General features: G+C 38.6%; 1 protein-coding gene across 1 annotated transcript in view; it reads right to left on the bottom strand.

Moving 5' to 3' along the window:
• The window catches only part of LOC127568011 (tetratricopeptide repeat protein 7A-like), a 180,820-nt gene that overhangs the window by 38,212 nt on the left and 115,346 nt on the right, over window positions 1-27,262 (bottom strand). Inside the window, exons 16-19 of the mRNA XM_052011257.1 lie at window positions 18,808-18,921; window positions 14,474-14,619; window positions 13,740-13,859; window positions 10,294-10,494 (exon numbers count right to left, since the gene is read on the bottom strand). Coding sequence (XP_051867217.1) covers window positions 10,294-10,494; window positions 13,740-13,859; window positions 14,474-14,619; window positions 18,808-18,921 — 581 coding nt within the window. The remainder of the gene's footprint in view (window positions 1-10,293; window positions 10,495-13,739; window positions 13,860-14,473; window positions 14,620-18,807; window positions 18,922-27,262) is intronic.

Genomic DNA, 27,262 nt, shown 5'->3' with positions numbered 1-27,262 from the left:
AAGACAGTGTGCTGTTTGGGAACATAATTACTGGGTCTCACTGTACTTATTGCAGACTTTCAAATTTGCGAACAGCATGGAGATGTTGTGGTCTCTGCCTTAATATTGTGCCTGCATCTTGCATGGGGCCACTTGTAGCACAGGACTCAATCTGCAAGGACAATCACAAGGAGATAGTTGGGGGAAGAGTCAGGTGTAATGTGTTGGCTGCCAGGCACACTGAAGACACACGTTCCCCACTTCCCATGTCCTCTCCCTTGACTTCATGGCAGTCTTTTCTACGGCTTCTCATTTAGGCAAGGAGACCTATCCCTCAAAGCCTATCTCACTTCTCATGGGCTATAGTCTCAAAAATCCTGCAAGTAGCTACCATCGGGAATGGCACAAGTTGCATTTTATCACAGCAATCAGGGCACCAAATATCCGATTTATCTTCTTAAAAAGGTAAATTTTTGAATTTGCCTGGTCTTTAGGGGGTCCTTCAATTGGGTGCTAGGTCTAAATAGAGAACATGTTTAGCGCACCAAATAAGAGTGAAATCCAAATGTAAAATGTTTCAAACATTTATAACACAAAGCCAGTAATATTTGAAATTTAATTTCAACCATCATGTGATCAATTGTCACAAGATCAATCATCACAAGATCAAATCTCAAAGATTATTTCCATTGTTTGGCAACCTTTAATGAAAGGAGATAATAGACTTCAATTTAGATCATTCTAACATGAAGTGAATGAACTACACATTTCAGTGTAACAAGATTTAATTTCAAAGGGTGCTTTCCAATTTTTAAGAGGGTCCTGGAAACTCTATTTTCTATCAGGCTGACATTTTGGATGAGGCCCTGATACTTTGTTATTCTAATCTCTTCAACTGGAAGTGAATAACTAAATCTGAAGTAAGTTAAGACAAATATTGAAAAGAGCTGTCAAAGTCAATGAGCAATTTTCTGTAGATTTACATTTTTGCTCTTGCGCATTCTTCTGGGTTCCTGCTTGTGAATGTTTGTTTAACTGGGCAGATGGAAAATAATTTGTGAATTCTGCACAGTTTTCAGTATTATTTTTCATCTTACTCAGGAGTCTCTGCAGGTATCATTTGCTCATTTATGTTCCAGGCAAAGAACTTCCACCATGAAGAGGAAATGTCATGTTTTCAGGGATGCAAAGATCTTTTTTTTAACATGTATAAAAACTTATTTTCTCATCAAGAAGAATTCAATTGAAGGCAACATTAAATCTTATGTTCCAGCCTAATCTCAGCTGGTGGTTTAATGGAGCAGGCCATTTGGTCCTTCAAGCTTCCTTTGCTACTAAAATCAATGCTTACCTTCTAAATTCCCACACTATCTGCATAAGTAAAATTATCTAAATAGTTAGCTCAGTCTTCAATCAATTCAAAGCATTCACAGTTCTCTGTGTAAAGAATTCCAAGGATTCACACACCTTTGAGCAGTTGAAGAAATTTCTCCTCACTTCAGTCCTTAAAGACTGATTCCTTCTGAAATCATGATCCCTAGTTCCAGACTGTCCAGCCAGAGGCAACAATCTCACAGCAACCAACCTCCAGTGCCCTTTAAGAATTTTTGACATTTGACTTAGTTCACCTGAACACTTACGAATATAGTCCTACTCCATGTACTTTCTTCTCACATCAATCCTGTCCTCACATCCTAGGAATCAGTCTAGTGATCCTTACTGCTTTCCCTCAGGTAAGTTTATTTTAGACAGGGCAGATCAAAACTGTGAAAAGTACTTCAGATGCGTCTCATCAAGGCCCCATAATGTTGCAGTCAATACAGGCTAACATACATTTGCTTTCCTAAATATGATTTGTGTACAATGACATCCAGCGCCTTCCAAATACCAACATTTCCAGGTCTCTCACCATTCGGTAAATTGGTTTATTATTGTCACTTGTACTGAGGTACAGTGAAAAACTGTCTTGCATACCATTTCCTACAGATCAATTCATTACAACAGTGCATTGAGGTAGTACAAAGTAAAACAAGAACATAAAGTGTTACAGTTACAGAGAAAGTGCAATGCAGGTAGATGATTTCCAGGATCTCAGCATGGATCTTTATTCTCAGACAGCAGTTCGTAGAGGAACTTTGTCTTGCAGCTTTTGAGTGCAAGGCCATCCTCGTATGCTTCGGAGATGAAATCTTGGAGATCAGCTTCCCAGCAGGTGTCGTCTGCCTACTGCCCACTAGTTATAACTTACCAACTTTAGTCTTCCACTGTTTTCTGTTGGTTAACTAGTTCTCAATCCATGCTAATTTATTAGCTCTAATCCAATGCACTTTAAATTTGAGGTAACTAAGGTTGTCAACTAATTGCAGTTAACAGGTACGATTGGCGTGAAGGGAAATGAATGTGTTGATTTTTATAACTCATCAATCATGTCAGTTTGTATAATTTGTAAAACAAAAAAAAAATCAGTCTACTTACTTCTCCATCTTGGACCCTGCTGACACCCATGTGCCACAAGCCTGGCGCAGCAGGAGGCTCCCTCATAAACACTGTTCAATCATTTTAGCTAGGGTTCAATTGGGTCTTAAATTCCATCATGTCAAACAGCCGCCTTCTTCAACTTGCCTTATTGAAAATAATTGCTATTTTCTGATGTTATGTAACTCTGCCTCTCCATAAAGCAGGCTATGCTTCAGCTGTTGTCTCCCAAACAACAGAATCTCTTGCCATTAAAGTGACCCTTTACAAGAAAATGGATAAAGCCAAGACAACTTTTCAGGGTTCACAATGGAAGCAAACCATTAGACAGAGCAAACCCATTTGACACAGCAAAATCGTTAGGCATCACACTATACATACTCAACGACAGGAACTCTGCAGTATATTAACCGAGCAAATCACTTCTGAGAAAGAGAGGGGGTTTGGGGGACAGAAAGAGAGATAGTAAAGTGGAATCCACTCTGTTTCAATGAAATCATCTCTCATTTCTGTAAAGAAAGGAATACAAGTCCTAGACTATTTATAATCTCTCTTTATGAGTAAAACATGCCAATGAGGAATTAATCTGGTGAACCATTGCAGCATTTATTCAATCTCCAGTATATCCTTCCTAAGGAGGGGGAGGGAGGGCGAGGGGGAGGGACAGAGAGGCGAGGGGGAGGCTTCAATGCGCAGGATCGCAAGAGGCTGCAGAGGGTTGTAGGCTCAGCCAGCTCCATCACTGGCGCAACCCTCCCCGCCATCGAGGACATCTTCAAGGGGCAGTGCCTCAAGAAGGCAGTATCCATCATTAAGGACCCTCACCACTCGGGACATGCCCACTTCACGTTACTAACCATCAGGGAGGAGATACAGGAGCCTGAAGACCCACACTCAATTTCAGGAACAACTTCTTCCCCTCTGCCATCAGATTTCTGAACGGTCCATGAACACTACCTCGTTATTCCTCTTTTGCACCATTTATTTATTTTTGTAACTTACAGTAAGTTTTAATGTCTTGCACTGTACTGCTGCTGCAAAACAACACATTTTATGACATATGTCAGTGATAAAAAACCTGATTCTAATCTTATTAAGTGGTGCAGCAAGCTTGAATGGCCAAGAGGCCTACAACTACTCCTATTGCGTCATGTTTGTATGCCAGTAGCAAGTTTCACTCTGTTTATATCCATCATGATTTTATACCTCTATCAAATCCTTGTAACAAGAACACAACCAATTTTCCAGCCCACTAACATAACTGAAGTCCCTCATCCCTTGAATCATTCTGATAAACCTCTTACTTACCTTTACATTGTTTTCTGAATTGTGGCACCCAGAACTGGACACAATACTCCAGATGTGGACAAACCAGAGTTTTATAAAAGTTCATAGAAGACTTCCTCGGTCTTCTATTCTATGCCACTTATTGTGCTTTTTAAACACCTTCTCAACCTGCCCTCAGAAAAGAATGCACATATACCCCCAAATCTGACTGGTCTTGCATCCTTTCAGAATTGTTGTGTCTACTGTTTAATGCCTCTTTTCATCCATTCTTCCAAAATGCACAGTAGCGTAGCGGTTAGCGTGACGCTATTACAGTGCCAGCGATCGGGGTTCTATTCCCGTCGCTGTCTGTAAGGAGTTTGTACGTTCTCCCGTGTCTGCATGGGTTTCCTCCGGTTTCTCCAGTTTCCTCCCACATTGCAAAGATGTACGGGTAGGTTAATTTGGGTTTAAAATGGGCGACGCGGACTTGTTGGGCCAGAAGGGCCTGTTACCACGCTGTAAATAAAAATTTTTAAATTTAAAAAATGTAACACTTCACATTTCTCAGCATTAAATTTCACTAATAAAGATCACCAATCACCCTTTCCACAGCCTGTTACATCTGTTTGAAACCTATTCTTTATCCTTGTCACAGTTCACTACACCTCCAAGCTTCATGTCATTTGCAAATATGGAAACTGCACCCTGTACACCCAAGTCCAAGTCACTGATAGGGGAATTCCATTTTACATTTCCTGCATTTTGCAAAACAACCTTTAACTACTATTCTTTGTCTCCTGTAACTCAGCCAATTTCCTATCTATGCTACTACAGACCCTTTCATTCCTTGGCCTTTAAACTTGATGACAAGCCTGTTACATAGCACATTATCCAACAAGACAAACAGATCTATTGTCTTCAGTCTCATTTACAAACATCAATCATCAACAAGTCATCAACTCCATCCCTCACCCTAGCAAATGTTGAGAAAGAACGTGGTGGATCACAGCATTTTTCATCCTGGGTAGAGCTTTTCCACACATCCATTCAGTGACTGAGATAGCCTATTTATACAGCCAACCCCCACGATGCAGTATTTTTCCCCAGGGAGGGGAGTCTAAAACTAGAGGACAGAGATTTAAGGTAACAGGGGAAAAAGTTAAAGGGGACCCGAGGGGCAGCTTTTTCCACACAGAGGGTGGTGGGTATGTGGAATCAGCTGCCAGAGGAAGTGGTGGAGGTGGGTACAATTACAATGTTTAAAATACATTTGGATAGGTACATGGAAAGGAAAGGTTTAGAGGGATACGGGCCAAATGCAGGCAAATTGAACTAGTTTGGGTAGGCAACTTGGTCGGCATGGACAAGCTAGCCTGAAGGGGCTGTTTCTGTGCTGTATAACTCTATGTTATGGCTATTCAGGTAATGGAAATTTGCCACAGAATTAACAGATCATTACCCAAAAATTTGAGATATGGAATAAAATTCACTCTCATGGAATTTGTGTGAAGAAAAGTAAATAAATAAACACAAAACTTTCTTTCAACTTGTGTTTCAACCTCTTGACACGTGCAGGTGGCACGGCTTCATGTTACAGAAAATCATGATATAGACCATTTTCTAGGAACGCAACTCCACCCCCTCCCTATCCCCCCATAAAGCAGGAATCGCTTGTACTCACGTCACCCAACACTTTGATCCATTGCAAAATTTTTAAAAAGCTGCAGATGTTGGAAATCTAAAACAGAAGATGCTATAAATACTCGACAGGTCAAGCCTCATTTGTGGAAAGAGAGACAGTGTTAGCGTCTCAGGTAGAAGTAGTCCTGAGATGTTAACTCTGTTTCCCTCACCGCAGATGCAGCCTGACCTGGTAAGTACTTACAGCATGTTCTGTTTTTACTTCAATCCGTTTGATGCTGAAAGACTAATCCTCTCCTTTGTTCCCTTAAGACTTGGCTATTCCAAAGTATTCCTGGAAGGCCTCCCTCATTCTACTCTCCAAAACTACAATACACACTTGATTTCATTCCTGTTGAGGAATGTGGCAAACTCAGCACCACTACCACCATTATTCATCAAAAGTAATTAAGAAAGGCCGGGTGTTCTGATGATCAATCTTAACTTTGAAATCGATGTTTTAGCTGAAGATATGTCAATGGAAACTGCATGTATCCACTTGATTTGGGCATCAATCATGATCATGACAATTTTCCATAAATGGAACTACAAGGCCCACTTGTATCTTTAACCACAGCTCTTCAGCTGGGCTGTGGTGTAAGAGGAGCAGATGGTAGATTCTTGTGATGCACTTTCATCTTGTCCTTCAGCTGCTCAACTATTCCAGGCAGCAATTCTGTCAGTTTGTTTGATATGATGAGGTATGCCTGGGTGTCCTTCATGCAAATACTTCAAAATAGCTGCTCTTGCTTGTAATGGATCAACAGCATTGGATCATTGGATCCCCAAGGAATCACAGCAGCCTATAGGCTGGCTTATCTTGTGATTTTTTTTGCAATATGGTAACAATATGTCATATGCACATTCTCTTTCCCATTCACACTGGATGTGTTTGCGCAATCACAAGAGGGTGGGATCGCAACTTGCCATGGTAGCAAGCTCTGGGATTGTGACGGCAGTAATATCCAAGTACTCCTGCAGTGACACAATCTCACTTGGCATTGGCAATTCATGTAGAGGTGTACCAAATGGTAGTCAACTCAATAGTTCACATTCCATTCTAATTGTACTGTCCTCCCTTGCATTTCAGAACAGTCCTACACAAACAGTGTTTATGTCAATCTTTACACTTTAGCCAAGGCTATCAAGGGTATCCTCCTTGGAATTAACGAATAGGTTTCCGGTCCATGAAAAGTTTAGGTCAGAAATATTTGTAAAACTTCACTTTGTAGACAACAGTTAAATCTTCTTTGTCTATTGGCAAGTATTACTGCTTGACCTTGGAAGGAAACCAGTCGCCATCTTCATTCTTCATACAGCCTGACAAAGCTACACCAACAAAGACAGGTGACGCATCACAAGATAGCAGCATTGGCTTCATTAGGTCATAATTAACAAGAACATTGTAAACTCAGCAGCAACTCTATCAACTCACGGAATGTGGCTTCCTGTTTTCTTCTGCACATCAATTATGTCTTGTGACTCAGGAACTTGTGTGGAGGTCTTTTCACATTTACTAAAGATGACACGAACTTTCCACAGTAGTTGAACAGTGCTTTTAACTCTGTCAAGTTGATTGGGCTTGGTGCATCTAACATTGCTAGTCCCCAATGAATAGAGTCCTTCAGCAGCTATGTTACAGTCAAATAGCAGCAGAGATGCAATCAACTTTCATCAATGATATCCCAAATGAAAGTCTGTTGTTTTGGAACAGTCCGAGATGAGTATTTAATCACTGAGTATTCCTTCGACCAACTCACACTGCTGATAAACATGTGACATGGCAAAAGTTGTGAAAACCTGTTTTCAACCAGCTGAGCCGACAAATCAGCAGACCTAAAGATTTTCTTTCCAACTTTACTTCTTTGATGATTGCTAATTTATAATTTCCACAAGTCCCTATGTTGTCATCTGTGTTCAATATCAGAAATATTGGAGCAGTCCAATCAGAAAACTCAATAGCTCAATGATACCTGCTTCCTGTAGTCTCTTCCTCACAAAGGAATTGAGAATTCCTTCACGATTTTGATCTCTCCCCAATCTAGCCAGATTTTTGAAAGTCACTTCTAACGTAACTAATTGGATCCTTGCCCTGGAACAATATGAAGGAGCTTTGCTTCACTTCTACCACTTCTCACCCTGATCTCACATATCCCCATCACCTTGATTCTTTCCTCCCATTTATGTTTAAAGACAAATAGATGATACCTGGGTTTCAATATACCACCTGGCCAATGTGGTTTGAATTTCTGCTCATGCATCATCAGTACAGCAGACCAGTGTCCATTTGACACTCTCTTTCCTTCAACACGCATGAACATATGAAAGGTTCATTGCACCTCTGATTTAATATGATCAGTCCATACGATCCATCCAGGTCTTCTTCACTTAGTTCATGCATACAATACTTTTGATCTTCTTCCCAATAAGCTTTCCACTGTTTCATTGTTTGACTATGCCATGGTCTTGCTTTCTTTTCAAACTGTTGACAGATGTTCCATGATAACATAATTATGGCACACAGACTCTGTGTCTATGCTCATTAGCCCGATTATGGTAATTACCATAACATTACCTTCGTGTTCTTTTCTTTTCCTGAAGATCTGGTACCACTCTGAGCCTTCACAAGGTGATTTCTCAAATTCTGAGTTTGCTTGGTTGCTGTCTCCACTGTCTTCTTTAAATTCAACGTTGTCTCTTGTCACAGAGCTGTCACCTTTGAGTCTGCACATTTTGGATTCCACAAATTATGCAATATCATGCATCTCCAAACTTGTACCAGAAATCCATCTGAAATTTGCAACCATTTCACCTGCATGCTAATTGCTACTATAGACCTGCACTGATGAGCGACAGGTGAAGGGACTTTAACCAAATCTACAAATGTCTCATTTCCTGGTTGGTTTCATCCACTTGTTCATTTCAGCATTTATAGATGAGAATAAAATGGACTACTTCTTCCCTTCTGGAACATCACTTGCAATGACAAAAGTATTGTATTCTTTCAGTGTATTCAGTCCATGATTCAATCATGCCATTGAAAGGAATCTCCAGTACTAACTGTTGCTATCTTGAATTGTACTGCAAAAGGCAGCAACTTATTTAAGGATGCTGGGCACTGTTTTGGACTGTAAGTTTCATTTATACGTTGTCACTCCTAGACTTAGATTCGACTTTATCGGTAACCACAAATCAGTCCAAAGCACCCCAAAACCTCACAAAAGGGAAATAAAATTTACTCCTGGAAAAAGAATCATCAGTCAGTTATCATAATGGAACCATTGATCCAAACATACATAGAAACAATACAAAGTCCCATTTCATTGTGAGGCAGGTCAACATGAATGAGCTATGTGATAGCCACCTTTTTATTTATTTCATTCAAGTAGGACTCTACACATGACTTAATCCTGTTCCAAATACAATGCCAAAGTCAGTGTCAGGTTCAAGAGTATACAAAGAGTCTTCGTGTCCTGAAGTTACCATACCATGAAAGCAACAACAGAGCACTTTTTTTGACATGTCTCTACCATTTTCTTACTTCTAATTATTTCTCCTATCTTTTCTGAGAGGAACCTATGTTTATATTTGTTAATCTCTTCCTTTTTACGTGCCAATGTAAGTATATACAGTCTATTTTTATGTCCATTGCTAATTAACACTTTTTATTTCCTGTAATTTTTCTGGCTATCCTTTGCTGAATTCTAAGCTCCTCACTTCAAGTTTACCACTCCTTTGGAAAATTCAAAACTAATACTAATCTAATCTTTAATGCCAACTTCTTTCATCATTCATGGTTGACCATTTTTCCTGTACATTTTGGGAATGTAGATTATTTGCACATGATTTCTTTAAACATTGGTAATTTAAAGAAATAAATAACTATTTATCCCCCTTCATATTTTTAAAATCTAGTTTGCCAACCTACCCTATCCAATTCACCCCTCATACCTTCATTCTATTCAAATTTAAGACTAGTTTCAGTTAATTGAATCACTTTCAAACTCTATATAAAATTCCATTATATTATGACCACTCTTCCCCAGAGGCTCTTTTACTACGAGGTTATTAATTAACCCTGTTTCATTGCACAATACTGGATCTAATATAACCTGTTCCCTAGGTGGTTCTGCGACACACTGACCTAGAAACCATCTTTAATTCATTCCTTAAATTCATTCCCCTCACTGTGACTGCAAATTTAGCTTCCAGAGTTTTTTTATGCAGTGCAAGTCCCCCATGATTCCTGTGTTACCTTTGTTTTATGTACCACTGAATAAAGAAACAAAAAACAGAAACAGGAGTAGGTTATTCAGCCCTTGCGCCTGCTCTGCCATTCAATAAGATCATGGTTGACCTTTTATCACAGCACCAGTCTTCTGCCATTATCCCATATCACTTGTTATCTAAAAACCTATCGATCTCTGTCGTGACTATACTCAGCAGCTGAGCCTCCACAGGCCTCTTGGGTAGAGAATTCCAAAATTTCATACCACCTAGGTGAGAAAAAAATTCTTCTCATCTCTGTCTGCGATCTTGTTTTGAAACTGTGACCCCCTAATTTGAAACAACCCAACCAGGGGGAACGACATATATATTAACCTAATATAGGTGGGTGTTACAATTACCACAGTATATATGTGACAGCTCCTAAGTCAGGAATGCACAGTAATCTGCATCACTAGATTTTGTATTGGGAATGCACAGAGGGAGGAAGATTACAAACTCGCATCAATAAACTTGTGCATCACCTAAGGATGACCCAAAGCACTTTACAATTGATGAAGGAAGTAATTCTAAAGTATAGTCACTTTATTAATAAAGCAAGCTATAATATACAGCAAGTTATGTTATTAGCTTGTCATATATCAATGAAATATTTACACTTACCAGCCTGCAGCCAAATCTGCTCCAGAATGATGGACAAATGCTTGGGGGAATTTTTCACACTGGTGCTTTGTGCAGACACCTCAGATGTTGCTAGTTCCATTCGGGAAGCAGCGACTGATGGACACGCTGGGAACCTAAGGCACAGTTCAGCAAATTCAGTTTGAGTATTTCCATTTAAAGACTGACAAGGAACTGTGCTTTCTGGAAATGAGAGGAGGCTTTTTTTTCCTACCATTATGAGTGCAAGTCAATGGCTTGTTTTGTCAACACTGCAAGAAATGGGTACGATTTTCAGGAAGAAAATGAGAGAGAGATTAGGAAAGGCATTTGCCACATCTTTGCTAACCCTTCAGTCCTACTATGGCTTTCCACAGTTTCTTTGCTTTCAAAACTTCACTAGCATCCATACTTCACATGTGAATCACATGTATCTGTTGAAGAATCTCTTGATCATCTTTCAAGGCTGGAAAGCCCTTATTCCTCCAGTTTCCTGATCAGTCAGTCAACTATTGCTTAAAAGCAAGCTTCACTGCTTTCTCTCAACTTCATTCAGGGCCTGTACCTCAATGATCACAAATATGCACAGTAATTGGCATGGTTTGTCCAGGATATTGCATAACTTAAATTTGACTTCCCTCTGAATTTTACTTTATCCCTCTGGCTAAATAGCTCAGCCTTCTATTTTCTCAATTAATCACTGCTTCAGTGACTGAATTGAAAAGCATTCTTAACTGACTTAGGTGCAGTAGCAACTTGTAGCATATTCTGTTAATCCCTGACATAATTTAACCTCTTTTTATTATTTCAATAATCTTGAATTTCTGTTACCAGTTTCATGACCTTGTGGAAAATCTTATAATTTTGAAAATTACTATTAATTCATCTACTGCACTATCTTCCTTGCTCCCAAACTACTGCTCTAGTTTTATTCCCCCCCCACCCCCATATTACAGATCAGCACCATCCCCTCAAGCCTTCTGTTATCCTAATGAAACTGTTTAGCATCATGCCCATGCTTTCTGATATCTTTTCTATAAAAAGGTGCCCAAAACAGATTGAACTATTTGAAGTGTAATCTGCCTGGGCAAATGATCATCATCCTATTTGCATTTTTAATATCCCTGAATATCAAATGCAGAACATCATTTTGAAATGATTTATTGGATTTATTCCAAAAATTGTTGAAGTGGAATCAGCCTTCTATGTTTAACCAAGTCTGTAGATATCTTTAAGTAGCAAGTACAGAAGAATTAAACAATAACCATTTTCTCTTCATCAGTCATTGTGGTTTAGCCTCTCTCTATGTTTAGGGAACTCGGGACTCTTTAAAGAATACTTGTCAAGCACACCTATTTTTGCTGATTTATTATAGCCAGAAAAATGTTATTGGGAATAAACCCCCAAAATGAAATTGCTCCTCCAAAATTCCATATATCAATTTCTTTATCATTCACCTATTGACCCATTTCCTATTTCAAGTCTGACTTGGTACTCTCAAAATATAACGTGAAAAGTCAACAGTCACGAAAGACATTTTCTGCAACCCAGATCATACACCCTCAAATAGCAATATGACACATTAAAGCATAAAACATCTCAGAAATGAGCTATTTTAACTATTTCATTATTTCAAATCTACACACCATTTATAAAGAGGAAAAGCACTAATCATAGAAGAATCCTAAATCCTATACTTTTATACACATAATCAAAAAAATCAGTTCCCCTAGTTATTGTTGTGACACTTTTGTTATGACTGCATTGCAATGTTCTAAATCTGATTACCAAGAACATAATTTATCAGCTCTTATGAAAGTAAGCATGGCATAAGTTGCCAGAGGGAGGAGATAGTGCAAATAAAAGAAGGATCTGTGATGGAGAGTTCAGGAGTCTGCATGAAACAAGTAGTGTCGGTGCTTAACAGAAGTTTGCACTGAGTTGATGTGGAAGCATTGGAAAGGGTGCGGAGGAGATTTACCAGGATGCTGTCTGGATTGGAGCGTATGGATTATGAGGAGAGACTAAGGGAGCTAGGGCTTTACCCTTTGGAGAGAAGGAGGATGAGAGGAGACATGATAGAAGTGTATAAAATATTAAGAGGAATAGATAGAGTGGACAGCCAGTGCCTCTTTCCCAGAGCACCAATGCTCAATACAAGAGGGCATGGCTTTAAAGTAATGGGTGGGAAGTTCAAGGGAGATATCAGAGTAAGGCTTTTTTACCCAGAGAGTGGTTGGGGCATGAAATGCGCTGCCTGGGGCGATGGTGGAGGCAGGTACATTGGTCAAATTCAAGAGATTGCTAGATAAGCATATGGAGGAATTTAGAATAGAGGAATATGTAGGAGGAAGGGGTTAGATAGTCTTAGGCAAGGTTTAAAGGTCAGCACAACATTGCGGGCTGAATGTTGTGGGCCCAATATAATCAACTGTGAAGGAACAATTGCAGATAGCCAACGTTTGTTACTGATGCATTTGGGCACAAAGTTCTCGACCTAATCTGGCATGTATATTGAAATCATTTTACCATTGCTTTTGATCAACTCAGCGCAACCTGTTTAAACACTGACACTATTTGTGTCACTCAGACTCCTGAACTCTCCATCACAGATCCTTTTATTCGCACTATCTCCTCCCTCTGGCAACTTATACCATGCTTACTTTCATAAGAACTGATAAAGTTTAGAAAGGTTATCAACCTAAAATGTTAAATTTGTTACTCTCACCATAGATGGTGCCTGACCTACTAAGGAAGAAACGCAAAGAGGAAAAGAGAGAAGGCTTCTATGACAGGGAGACCATGTGGGGTAAACAAAATAATCTCATTCCTTTATTCGTGTGTCCATTTCTTTTTTCCAAAGCCACCTGTGGTTTCTTCCCCATCAATGAAAACTCTTTAGCGCAAGTGAAACATTCTAACACTGCAGTGATGCACTATTTAGTCAAAGTTGTGCTCAATGCTACCACAATATCATGCATCATTACAATATAAACATTATCACTAAAACTTTGTTTTTAATTCTCCTTCTCTCAAACCCACATCCTTCACTGACTGGAATGGAGATGACGATGATTATCACTGTTGCACAATAGAACAATTACAAAGTTATTACAATAGCAGAAGTGACTTGAGGATAGCAGTGTCTTGCACACGTCTTGGAAGAGCAGACAGAATGCAAGTACATTTTTAACAGCTTTATAACAACAAGTTTGTTTCACATAACATCTTTAATAATGTGCCAAGGGACCACATAATTGTCTTTTTTTAAATTCATTTTCAGGATCTGGGCATCATTAACGAGGCTGATTTTTAATACCTGTCCCTAATTGCCCTTGAAAAGCTAGTGGTGAGTTGTTTTATTGAACCACTGCAGTCCTTCTCCCAAGTGCTGCTGGGTAGGGAGTTCCAGGAGTTAGAGCCAGCAACATGAAGGACCAGCAATATACGTTCAGATCGGAATGATGTGCGAGTTGGTGGGGACCTTGCAGTGTGCACATTCTGCTCAAGTTCTTCTTGATGATGGAGGTTGCGGGTTTGAGAGGTGCCTTCGAACTTTTCCTTTAGCTCTGAACATTAACATTTGCAAACGTAGTGTTTCATTCCTTGAGATTTTATTTCTTGCCAAAGACTTGGAAAAAAGTATTTGTCTTTCTTTCTCTTTTCTCTCTACTGCTGCCTTTTGCTGGAGAGTGCAAGTATGGATAGGTGCCACACGAGGACAGGATCCTACATTAATAGGATAGTTCTCATGATCAAACAGCTCTCCAAAAATCACAGCACTGTTTCATATGTCATGAACAAATCCTCAAGTGATTTACTGTGACTTGCCAAAGCTAATGAGACCGTACCTCCGTGTGATTTACTGCATTTAGTCCAAAAAACATTAGTTCTGCGCCTTAATCAAGTTCCAACTGTTATATCAGTACAAGAAATTGGGGCATTTAAATAATAAATGAAAACTCACAGGAGTTCCAATCTGATCAGGATTCACTGATATTTGACTTTGTGAAACCTGCCTAAAATACTTCTTTCAACATTTAAAATTTCAAGCAAAGTCACCTAGTTTTTTGCTCCCTATAAATATGTAAATAAATAGCTTAAATATTTATGTAGAGATTTCAAGTATATTTCAATAGGGAAAGTCATAAAACCTATCATATAATTTCCACATCCTCCTTACCTGATTCAGCCTCGTGAAAATCAGGGAAAGCAAGGTGAATGGTGCTTCGTTTCTCAGCTGATGCTCCTTCACCTACACTGCTTTGAAGAGTGCTCCGTTTTTCCATCTGCGCCCCTTCAGTTAGGCTGCTTTCTTTGTCCCAGTCACTGGAATAAGGAGAACAAATTTAATTACAAGGATATGAATGTAGGATATTTTCTATAGTTTCAAGTCTCCTTTTCCAGAGTCACTTATTATTTTCCCTAATGACATCCAGTATCATGCCCAACAGGTCCTTCTTCATCTGTGAGCCCAGTTAAACAACTCAGTCTGCTCAAAACAATCACTATGTTTAATGTGCTACAAAGGGTGTCCTTGTAGTTAGCCTCTATAATGATGAAAATAATTATCATTAATTGATACATTTTTTATTCATTCACTTATGAACAGTGAGTGTTCCTGTGTACCTGGGTTCAATTCCAGCCGCTGTCTGTAAGGAGTTTGTACGTTCTCCCCGTGACTGTGTGGGTTTCCTCCAGGTGCTCCGGTTTCCTCCCACATTCCAAAGACATACGGGTTAGGAAGTTGTGGGCATGCTATGTTGGTGCCAGAAGCATGGCGACACTTGCGGGCTGCCCCCGGAACATTCTACGCAAAGATGTATTTCCCTGTGTGTTTCGATGTACACATGACTAACAAAGAAACCTTATCTTATTGCCCATTTCTAATTCCCCTTGAGAAAGTGGTGTTGACCACCAACAGGCTGTGTAGCAAGTGTAAATCTAGAGTGCTATCAAATGGGTAGTTTCAGGATATTGATCTAGCTACAATCAAAGAATAGTGTAACTTAGACTTCAGCTTGAAGGTGATGAAACTTCCCATGAGTCTGAGGACAAGGTTTATGGGTTTTGGAGTAACAGCCAAGTGTTTCTGCAGTGAATCCTGTAAACTGTACTTATTAAAGCCAATGATGGAAGTGCATGTTCAGGGTGACAATGATGAGTCAATCAACCATGTTGTTGTCCTAGGTGATGTTCAACTTTTTGAGGGACACTGGAGCAGCAATCATCCAGACAAGAACAAAATACCCCATTTATCCATCTTACATGCCATCTCCATATTTTCTTGACTCACAAGCAAAAATGTGAAGATTTAGAACATGTGAAGAAAAATTAGAGAATTATATTCTTAGAAGGGCTGTCCATCGATGAGATGGTATATGCTGCTAGGAGTGATTCTCCTTCTTCCCACTTCAATGTTTGCCTGGACAAGCACAAGTCATTTTTAGGGCTTTCTTTCTGATAGGATATATTAATATAAAAGTGATTTCTACAACATTGAAGTTGTTTATTAATATAAAAAATGTGACCTGGACATTAGTAATAGTTTTATAAACCTTCATCCATGCCCTTCGTAGAAGAAACATGTGTTGCAATTTCCAATGCTTCTATCTGGAAGAATAACAACTCATTTTAAATTTCATAGCTTAACTACCACATTTTCTATGGTACCATTTGACTACAAAATTATACATGCTTCCTAACATAGCTGTGTAGGGTTTAGTTCCTACAACGTGAACCTTGTTGGCACAAAAATTGAAGTCAAAGCAATGGTGTAACCAGTCATGTTCACTATTACTTCTTCAGGTAGAAATCCAAAAGTTCCTTCTGGAGAGGTGGTGTTAACTTTACAACAACAGCACCTTGTTGAATGGCTCTCCATTCAAGTACACTGTGGACAATGACGCTCTTATTCTTGCACAGTAACTACAAAGTAAGCTCACCACAGAAAGTAACATTAATTTCAACAATTTCAGGTAGCTGACCATTCTAGTTTGAATCAAAACTGGCCAGCTCCAGTGAAGAGTCATCAACCTGCACATCAATTATGTTTCTACTTACACAGATACTGCCTGACCTAAGCACTTTCTTTGTTATTTCAAATTTCTAGCATCTGGGGTGTTTTACTTTTCCAGTTATATTTCACAGTTCCAGCATTGTTTTATTCCCTTTTTTCCCCTCTTTTTTTCCATTTTCATTCATCTCCTCCTATTCGTACCTCTTCAGCCAGCGGCACCATCATTTGTGTCATTTAGATTCTCTTGGTCTCCACCCTATTACAGAAATTCCCTTGGTTCTCTCCACCACTACCCCTTCTCTTCAACTTAAAATACATTTGATTTCTAACTTCCCTTAGCGCTAAATAAAAGGCTATCAACCTGAAATGTCACTTCATTTTCTCTCTTCACAAATGCTGCCTGGTCTCCTGAATATTACTAGCATTGTTTGTATTTTTAGCACCTGCAATTTTTTTGTCCTTTAATTACATTTAAATTATGATGTCCATGTGCCTTATTGGATCATATAGACGGCAAAAGGTTCTGAGATTGTTATTATTGTAAACAGATGGTGAGATATGCAAAACCTCAGTCAAAAATTACTATTAAAAACCATATAGGAATCAACAACATACAAGCAGTCGTAAAGTAAGACCAAGTGGAATCCAATGCTAACTTCAGCTGAACATTCCTGTCAGTCCCACTAAGGAAAACCAAAAGATCGACGAAGCAGGCAGCCATCTGTTCAATCTTGCTGGGGAAACTTACACTCATCTTGATCATGTTGTTGCTTTACAAATAGTGCACTGTAACTACTTAATTGTTACATAAAACATACATTTTTGAAATTCCATCTCCATTACGATTTGGAAAGTCCCAGTAAATAAAATTAGACCACTTTATTTAATTTAACAATTGAGGCACTATTGATTGTGTGGAAAACCCATTTCCCTGAAAGCACAAGAAATGCTGTTCATATGCATCTGCAAAATATGGGGATGGAAAGAAAACATGTCCTTGGGGTACTAGTTCTTTATCATCATCTAGTGAGATTATAAATTTAATATTTTGCATTCCTGCCCATTTATTCATTATATAGCTGGAGTATATATGCTGCAAATGAAGATGTCATTTTTTTCATTTATGGTGACACAAGTAACCAGAAAACTCCATCTAGTTTAAATATAATAAACACATTGTATAATAGCTATTTTAAAATAAAGCCAGTCACCTTGATAATAATACTATTTTCATTCAGAAATACATGCAAAGACCAGGGCTGTGTCAAAAATATATTTTCTTGTAGGGTATTTTTGTTATTATTGGAACATGAGAAACAGGAGCAGAAGTATGACAATCAACCCCTCAAGTCTGCCCTGCCATTCAATGAGACCATGGCTGATTCAACCTTAGCTGCAAGACCACTTTCCTGCTCTCTCCCCATAACCTCCTGGACTTCCTTAAATTGGCCATCCCTTAATCTGAAACTATGCCCCTGTTCTAGACAACTTCACAAGGGGAAACATCCTCTCATTATCCATCCTTCAAACTCCCTCATAAATTACATGCTTCAATAAGATTACCCCTTCTGTCTCATCCACTTGAATCTCCAGAGGCCATTGTACAGCAATTTTTTGTAGTGCCACTCAATTTGCATTCTCATTCTCTCTTCCAAAGTGGTTTACCTCACATTCCCCATGTTATATTCCATCTGCCAAATTCTTGTCCATTCACTTAACCTAACTATATCTTTCTGTACCCTGTTTGTGTCTTCCTCACAACTTGCAAACCCATCTTTGTACCATCTGTAAATTTGGCAACAGTACACTTGCTCCCTTTATCCAAGTAATTAATATTTATTGTAAATAGTTGAGGCCCAACACCGATTTCTGATTAGTCACTGATTGCCAATCCAAGAAGGACCCATTTATCATGACTCTATTTTCTGTTAGTTAGCTAATTAGCCATACCATGCAGTAACCTTTTATGTGGCTGCAGTAACCTTTCATGTAGCTTTCAGATAAAATTCACATAAAATTCACAACCAGTGAAGAAAATATGTCTTGTCTCATTGATGCAAATCATTGAAGAAAATGTAAAATGTATAACTTGCAAACAAGGAACACAGTGTGGTTAAAATTCTAACAGAAGTGGAGTGCCATGCCATTATTATATTTCTGGCCAGCTGCACAAATTTGAATACAGCAACATCACACAAATAATGTTATCTTTCAAAAGGTCACTGGCCTGAAATATTAATTCTTTGCATCTCCCTGGACAATAGCCGTTGAGGGGTTTTGTTTTAGATAAATATAGAGGGCTGTCGCGCTTGATATTTAGGTATCTATTTCACTTCAAATTGAAGGAAAATAGGTAATTTATATTATAGTATTACAACACATTCACAAGCCACTACATATCTTTCACATCATGAACCCAGAAAATGATTAAAATTGATTTTGCTTCAAAGTGCGCCAGTGCATTGCCTTTTCAATGAAGTATTAGTAGCAAAGCCTACCTGTATTGTGAACTGTATGTTGTCTGCCACACATTTAACATATGTTTGCAGGTTTCAAGAGCTTCATCTGGTCCTTTGTGAACTGCCTCAAGTCTGATTTTAGTGAAAAGTAAACTGCAAAAAGAGAATGTAAAATAAAATGTCCCATTTTATTTTTAATATGATATATATTTAAAAAGCTATTTATTTTAGTTTTCACAAAATAGAACCATCTACAATACATAATTTTGATCCACAGAAACCTAGCTTACTGATGAAAATGACTACACGGTGCATTACAGAAATGTTAACTGAGTACCAATTGAAGAATAGACCCTACTGTGACTCAACAAATATTTCACAATGATAGCTTATTAATTGGTTATGTGCTTTATATGCACATTGATAAACAATTTAATCAGAGCTTTATAGCATATTACAGTTTGTTACCAGTGAAATCGACCAGATTTTTTAATGGATGGTAGGGGATCAGTTAAAGGGATGTCTGGAACTTGCACATTCACCTGTGGTTGACCCATCTGTCCCTGATGGGCAAATCTAGACCATGAAGCCAACTGGAGCAATGTCCACTGGCTCCAGCTGTCAAGTGAAGGATTGCTGAATTGGCTGCAATCGAGTAGAACTGGCTCTATCTCAATAGAATGCAATCTCTGGAGCAATACAGAGCCAAAGCTGATTCCTCAACCACCTGTCCACATTGAGAAACAACCAAGTGCTTAAGCTCTGACTAACACATCAAAAAGGTGCCAACCTTGTCCTTAAATATCCACAGGATGCTCCAGCTAGTTTTGAACTTAATTTTAGAGCCAACATTTGTACCTGCCATGATTCAATGTGCCCAACCTAATTTGTGCACAAACTAACAAGACTAAAGACGTTGCCCAAACCATTTCCTTCTACATTACAGGATGTAACATACTCATTTCCCTTGACACTCAGTTGTACATATTTAAGATGTTCATGGTACAGTTGTACATATTTAAGATGTTTGAATACACTTACTGCATCTGGAAAGTGAACTTCAGGAATCTGAAAGCCATTTCTAATGCTCAATCTAACCTCCATTAAATTATGCACAAAATAATGTCAGCAAGTATTTATATTTATTCTCTGTAGTTTAGATTTGTATCTATTGTAGGCAGAATGGCACAAACACATATAACACCACCCTCAGACTTCTCACATAAACTGCTGACAACATAAAATGAAGATGTTAGCACAGAATTATGCAGTTTCAAAGTCAGTTGAAGGAACTTTTCCTCTTTTCCCCAGTGTCCATCATAGGCATGGCGAATAGGCCTTTCGACACAATAGGGTATGTTGCAACATTTTTTCACATTTTTGAATGTTGCTTGAAATCTTGAACACATCCACCCTGGCAGTCTAAGGCAACAATAATGTAAATAGCTGCATGGTACAAATTATTTACTGTACAAAGGAGGAACTTGTTACAATTGTTTTATCATTTTGTCACATAACACCTTTAACTTGAGTCTAATGAACAGCTGGTACAGCAAAGGTTTGAAGGATCTAATTATAATTATGGACAATGTTAGCATGATAACCTCCAAACTCCTGGGACCATAGAGTGTTCTGGCAAAGAAGGAAAGGTTTCACAGTAACTGCCAGGAAAATCTTGGGTGGTTTGAGTTTGTCTTGAGCAAGGGTATAGGGCAAGAAGATATTCATAGAATTTTTGCTCAGGTGATAAGATGGCTCAGACAGAGTATAATGAACAGACTTGTCCATAGCTTTCTCATGATATTGCCTGTGCAATGAAGAGAGATGCTATTTTCTACCACTCTTAGCTGAACTGAGCAGAAAATGACTTATCACACAGTTGGACAGAAAGAAACCTGAAGCCATGCCTGGGTGGTCACTAATATCACTTCGTAACCAGTTACAGTAGTACTGTCAGAAGCTTAAGAGCAATTCATTGTCTGGTGCTTTAACACGGATAAAAAAATACAAAGACAAGGGATCTTCATTAAAAATTAGCTCCTATAAAATTCAAAAACTAGGGTAAATATATGCGGAAATGAATACAACATGGATAGATAAAGTAAAACACACATGCAACATTGTTGAAAAGGCAATGCTGTCTTTTTCCAATTATAATCACAAGTTAATGAAGTTCTGTGAATCATAATTATAAAAGAGGCAGGCGGAGGGGCGTAATGCAAGAGAATACATAGGAAAATTTCTGGGAAACTTGGAGATTTATAAAAGAAAGAAACTGATAAGGATTAATACAAATAGAAGAATGGTGGTATGACCAAAGCCAAACAACTTTCCAGGTCGAGATGTTGTCACTCAAGGCAAAATCATTGGAAATGTATTAGTTGTAGTCTTCCAAAATTCACTGGCTTTGAGGCTACACAGGATTAATGGAAGGTGGCATGAACTGCAAACTTCCAAAAAAAAGCAGAAAGAGGTAAACCCCAGTAAGAATGCTAGCTGAGCTAAAATGAAACATTAATCAAATCTAGACTATAACTTTTATCGAAGATAAGGGAAAGGTGGTCAAGATGAAAGGAATTGACTTGGCATTTAGTGATGACTCTTCATTCTCCAGAAAAATAGCTAATCTCATTTTAGGCCAAAGTAGCTGACAGTAAATGCAGGGCTGACTTCTTTGCAAAAGGGCTACAGGAATTCCATTGAACCAAAGTTAACTGACATGCTTAATATATACAGGAGATGAAAAAAGTAACCAAAGCATTTAGGTTAAAAAGATGGGAGGAATTTAAAAAAAATCACAAGGCTCAATGAGTTTTACCTGAATACTTTAGGGTAAATCACAATGAATTTCCAATCTAGACCACGTTACCTTGAACAGGCAACCAATAAAGGAAATTACGAGCATTGCTCCGTACTAAGTATATGAAAAGCAGAGAAATATATATGACATAAAAATTCCAAGAAAATGTCTAAATTCATGATAGGTAATTAGTATCTAAAATATGAAAAAATATCCTTTTTTATTTTCTCTCTTTGTAGTTAAATGATTGGCTGTGAAGTACAGCTCAATTTTTTAAATTCTAAACAAACAAATATTTCTGTAGTGACATGGATTTCAAATTGCTCCAGTGGTCCGTGAAAAACCAATCTAGTCACAATGAACTGAGTGCAGAACCACTGAATTTAACAAATTGGTCATGTTTTGAAATGTATGGAATTGATCATTACAGTTGAAATACAAAAGGTGGGAAATATAAATAGAACAACTTTTCTCAGTGCTGGAACTAGGCTTTGGGCATCATTCTCCTTACCTCTCCTGGACTACCAGCAATACTAAAAAATAAGTTTCTTAAAAAAAGCAATCACGAGGTTTAAACAAAGCTACCAATCTGGAAAATACTGGTGCTGCCCTTCACTGCTGTTTGTAGCACAGTGTGCTTCTCAAGCTTTTTTGTGTATTTTACTCTGCTAATAACTGTGACTTTTTTTTAAGAGAACTCTTGTTTAATTTAAAGACAGCATCAGTATCTTGAAGGAAGTTTTTGTTCAGTGAAAACATGTATTTTCTTAACAGGCATCACTGGAATATGTAAATAAGCAGCAATTACAGGAAGATGATCTAACAGAGAGACTTCTGGCAACAGCACATGAAACCTTTTCCTCAACCTGAGATTGCTTTAGGGTCTGGAAGTCCAAAAAGCAGAAAAAGCTTGCAACTTGGTATGATGCTGGTGCAGTGAGTAAGTTCTAAAACATGCAACTCAAGACCAAAACGGACAACCAGAATCATAGAAAGATATAGCATAGAAATAGGCCCTTCGGCCCACCTAGTCCATGCCGACCATCAACCAACCACTTCCACTAATCCTACATTCTCATCAACTTTCACAGTTTCTACCACTCACCTATATACTAGGAACAATTTAAGATTAACCAAACAACCTGCATGTCTTTGGGATGTGGGAAGGACTAGAGCATCCAAAGGAAACCCATGCAGTCAAGGGGAGAACATCCACACCTCAACTCAGAGACAAGATTTCAAATCCCACTTTGAACAATGGAATTTAACTTCAGTTAACAATAAAAAAAGTCTTATTAGTAATAATGAATTCAGATGTGGCAAAGTCCTCCTCGCAACCATCTGGAGATGGGTGTCTAAACTGGGACAGTGTTCTGCAGACTAGTTAAGCAATAGCAAATATATTCTTAATCACAGAATCATACAACATACATCATGCCAGACTTCTTCATTGCAGTAACTGGGTATATAACGTTCCACAAGCAGGACAGACTTGCCAGTGGTGTGTGTACATTAGTATTCAATATTTGACTTCAGATCTCATGAAGTCTCGTGACATTAGGTCAAATGTGAAACCACTCTTGATTACCACCATTCTTCCTCTGCTGATGAATCAGTCCTCCTCCACCACAATCTAGACAATCTCCTCCTTGTTGAACAATACTTGGAAATGGCAGTAAAATTAACGAGAGCACATAATGTACTCAGGATGGAAGATTTCAACATCCATCAGCAAGGGTCAGTTATAAGCTAGATGTCCTCTCACTGAGTCCTGAAGGAGATAGCAGCCATTCAGGGTCTGCAGCAGGTAGTGAGCAAATCAGGGATAAACCTACCTGACTTTGTCTTCACCAGTCTACTTGTGGCAGATGCAAGTGCCCAGGGCAGCAATGGTAGAAGTGACCACTGCACAGTCCTTTTGAAAACTAAGTTCCACTTTCTTCCCCCAGGACACCATCCATTGTGTTGTGTTGTGCAGCATTACAATCATGCAGAAGGAAGAGACTCAGAACAGGTACAACTCAAAACCAGCATTCATTCAATGCTGCAGACATTAGCTGCAGCAAAAATATGCACTACCACAATCTGTAGTGTTGGGGTCAGGGGGCAGGATAGGGCATGGTTAGATTCTTCTGCCAGTTTCCCTCCCCACAAAAGTTTAATCTCATCAGCAATTTTGCTGCAGTTCCAGTCCAAACAGGAGTTGTTACTTTTTCTAGTGCCTCCTCTTGCATAAAACATGAACAAGTTTTAAGTAAGAATTGCAGGAAAGAGGATCCTGAGGATGCAAGGACAAATCCTAAACCAGAGAATCCTACGCATTCCACAAATCCACGGCAGGCAAGATGCAAGGAAATCTCATTCCTCACGATTTTTCCAAAAGGCACTTAGTGTTCATAAAATTTTACTACACAATGTAAGAACTTGTGGGTTTGGTTGATTGCGTGACTAAAGGGGAAGGGTGGGGATTAGGTTAATATATTAGCATGAATGGACCTAGCTAAGCAAAAGAAAATAGGGTCAAAAATCGAACTAGGAATCAGATCAGATCAGACCAGATCAGATATCTTTATTAGTCACATGTACATCGAAATACACAGTGAAATTCATCTTTTGCGTAGAGTGTTCTGGGGGACAGCCCGCAAGTGTCGCCATGCTTCCGGAGCCAACACAGCATGCCCACAACTTCCTAACCCGTACGTCTTTGGAATGTGGGAGGAAACCAGAGCACCTGGAAGAAACCCACGCAGACACAGGGAGAACATATAAACTCCTTACAGACAGCAGTGGGAATTGAACCTGGGTCGCTGGCACTGTAATAGCGTTACACTAACCGCTACACTACCAAGGGTAACTCATTTAAAGCAGAGATGAAGAGGAATTGATTCTATCAAAGGGTAGTGAATCTTTAGAATTCTCTACACTGGAGAACTATGAAGGGCTGAAGCATTGAATATATTCAATACAATTTTATTTGCCTGCAGGGGAGTCGAGCATTACAAGTAACAGGCAGGAAATTGGAGTTGAGGCCAGAATCAGATTGACCATAATCTCATTGAATGGGAGAGTCAGATTGATGGGCCATATGGGCTACTTCTGGTCCTATTTCTTATGTTTAATGAGAGCCATGGAGTCAAGATTTGGCACCTGGGTTCTCTGGTTGTAGAAAGGTGCAGGAGTCATCCACACTGTGTCCTCTATTGATATACTATATGGAGAAAAAATTAGATGGGTTTGTCTTCCAGCTATTTGTTGTAATTAGCTGATTATAGTGCAACATCTAGATAAAAAAATAAGGCATTCCTATAAACTTTACTGCAAGAGTAATTAGTGTCACCTGGTGGAAAAGTAGAAGAATATCAAGTATTACAATTGTAGCACTGCCATTGGTTCCATTAAAACAGTGCCAATTCAGGAATTCTGTGTATCTTGTATATTGGTACATCTGTGGTAAATTGGAGTATGCAATCTCTCCCTCCCCCTTACTTTCTGCTATCTTCTTCATGTTTTTTCTATCTATCATCTTTAAATCTACTTTTCTGATTTTCTGTCTTTTTTTATTGTCCTGCTTTTCTTAGTCTTTTTCTTCTCCTTCCAGTTAAGCAGAAGTTGGGGTAGTTATGGCTTAATGAAGTGGGAGTAGAAATCACTAAGAACCGGAAGTTACATTTATTGGTATGGTTCTTCCAAGAATGGATGGAAAGAGATTAAAAGCTGCCAATCCTTAATCTAGTTATCACATCCCCATATGATTCAAAAGCTTTTGACAGCTTCTTTTAAATAACTCAAATTTGGATGAGACAGGATACCTTTTGTCTGGCTATCCAGGTACCAACTTACATACAGAAATCTCTTCCCTCTCAGAGTTGCTAGTAGAATATTTAGAAGTTGTATCAGTTTTCTGTTTCTTTCAAAATTTAACTTTCATTCTTAAAGAACTCAAAATGGAAGATGAAAACATACTCTTAGATTTTTATGTGAAGTATTTAAACAAGGTACAAGATGAATGCACTCTAATTTAATCTTTTATACACATACATGGATTAAAATCATTCAATATAATTATAACTGAATGATACTTTGAAAATTTACTTTCATAAAGACCAACTTCTCCAAAAGCTGAAGAAAATTATTCAAACACCTGACGAAATGATAGTAATGCATTTTGAGGAAATGGGGGGCAATATACATAGAACACTGCAGCAGAGGAATGGGATTTTCAGCCCACGATGTCTGTGTTGACCAGGAAGCCAAAGTAAACTAAAACCATCTGCCTGCACACAATCCATATCTCCCCATTCCCTGAATGTTCTTATGTCTGTCCAAATTCCTCTTGAACATCTCTATCATATCTGCTTCCTCCACCACTACCAGCAGCGCATTCCACAGACCTACCACTCTCTGACTAAAAAAAATTTGCCCCGTAAATAAACTTTCCCCCTCTCACCTTAAATCAATGCTCTACAGTATTTGACATTTTCACCCTGGGAAAAAGACTCTACCTACTCTATCTATGCCTCTCATGATTACATATACTTCTATCAGGTCTCCTCTCAGCCTTCAACACTTCAGAGAAAACAATCTTAGTTTGTCCAAGCTCTCCTTATAGCTAATACTCTCTCATCCAGGCAACATCCTGGTGAATCTCTTCTGCATCCTCTCTGTAAAGCCGTGACCAGAACAGCACTTCAAATGTGGCCTGACTAAAATTTTTATACAGTTGCAACATGACTTCCCAACTTTTATATTCTATGCCCCAACCAACAAAGGCAAGCATGCTGTACGGTTTCTTTACCACCCTATCTACTTCTGTTGCCACTTTCATAAAGTTATGGACTTGCACTCCAAGATCCTCTGTACATCAATGCCCGTAAGGGACTTGCCATTTACTGAGTACTTTCCCCTTACATTTAACCTCCCAAAGTGCAACACCTCACACTTGTCCAGATTGAGCTCCATCTGCCATTTCTCCGCCCACATCTCTAACTGATCTATGTCCAGCTGTATCCTTTGACGACTTTCTTCACTATCCACAACAGCACCAATTTTTGTGTTGTCTGCAAATATACTAATCAGCCCATCTGCCTTTACAAACAAGTCATTTATACAAGTAATAGAGCTCCCAACACTGATCCCTGCCGAACACCACAGTTCACAGACCTCCAATCAAAGAAACACTACATACCCTGACTAAGTAAACCACTACATACCCAGACTAAATAATTTTCATTCAGCTAACTGAAACATTGACACCAAACAAGGGCTTTTGGGAGAGGCTCAGGACCCTCAGCATAACCTGAAGTGACAAAAGGGCAGGATTGGGTTATTTAGACTCCAGAACATGTTCCACCAGTTCCATTTACCCACTATTTCTCCATAGTTCTGATGATCTTATTTAAGTAGAATTCAATAATATTAGTCTTAAAAATTTAAATTAACCCAGCATCTGCACCCTTTAACTCCATAACTGTCACATTAGTAATTTACAACTAAATTCACTGCAGAAGCTGCATACATAACACATTTTTTCTTATGTTTCTGATGTTACGAAATCAGTTTCTGTTTCTAGTTCAAAATATTATCTTTGCTATACTATATTTCTCCACAGTTACCTTCTGTTACTTATTTCCAAGTTGTGGAACCATATGACAATTCCAATATTTATTTATCTATAAAAGTACTCATCTCCTTTCG

This window comes from Pristis pectinata, chromosome 3, assembly GCF_009764475.1.
Source record: "Pristis pectinata isolate sPriPec2 chromosome 3, sPriPec2.1.pri, whole genome shotgun sequence".
Taxonomy (NCBI): Eukaryota; Metazoa; Chordata; class Chondrichthyes; order Rhinopristiformes; family Pristidae; genus Pristis; species Pristis pectinata.
Note: the sequence above shows the minus strand (reverse complement) of the source record. Positions and strands in the feature narration are given on the sequence as shown.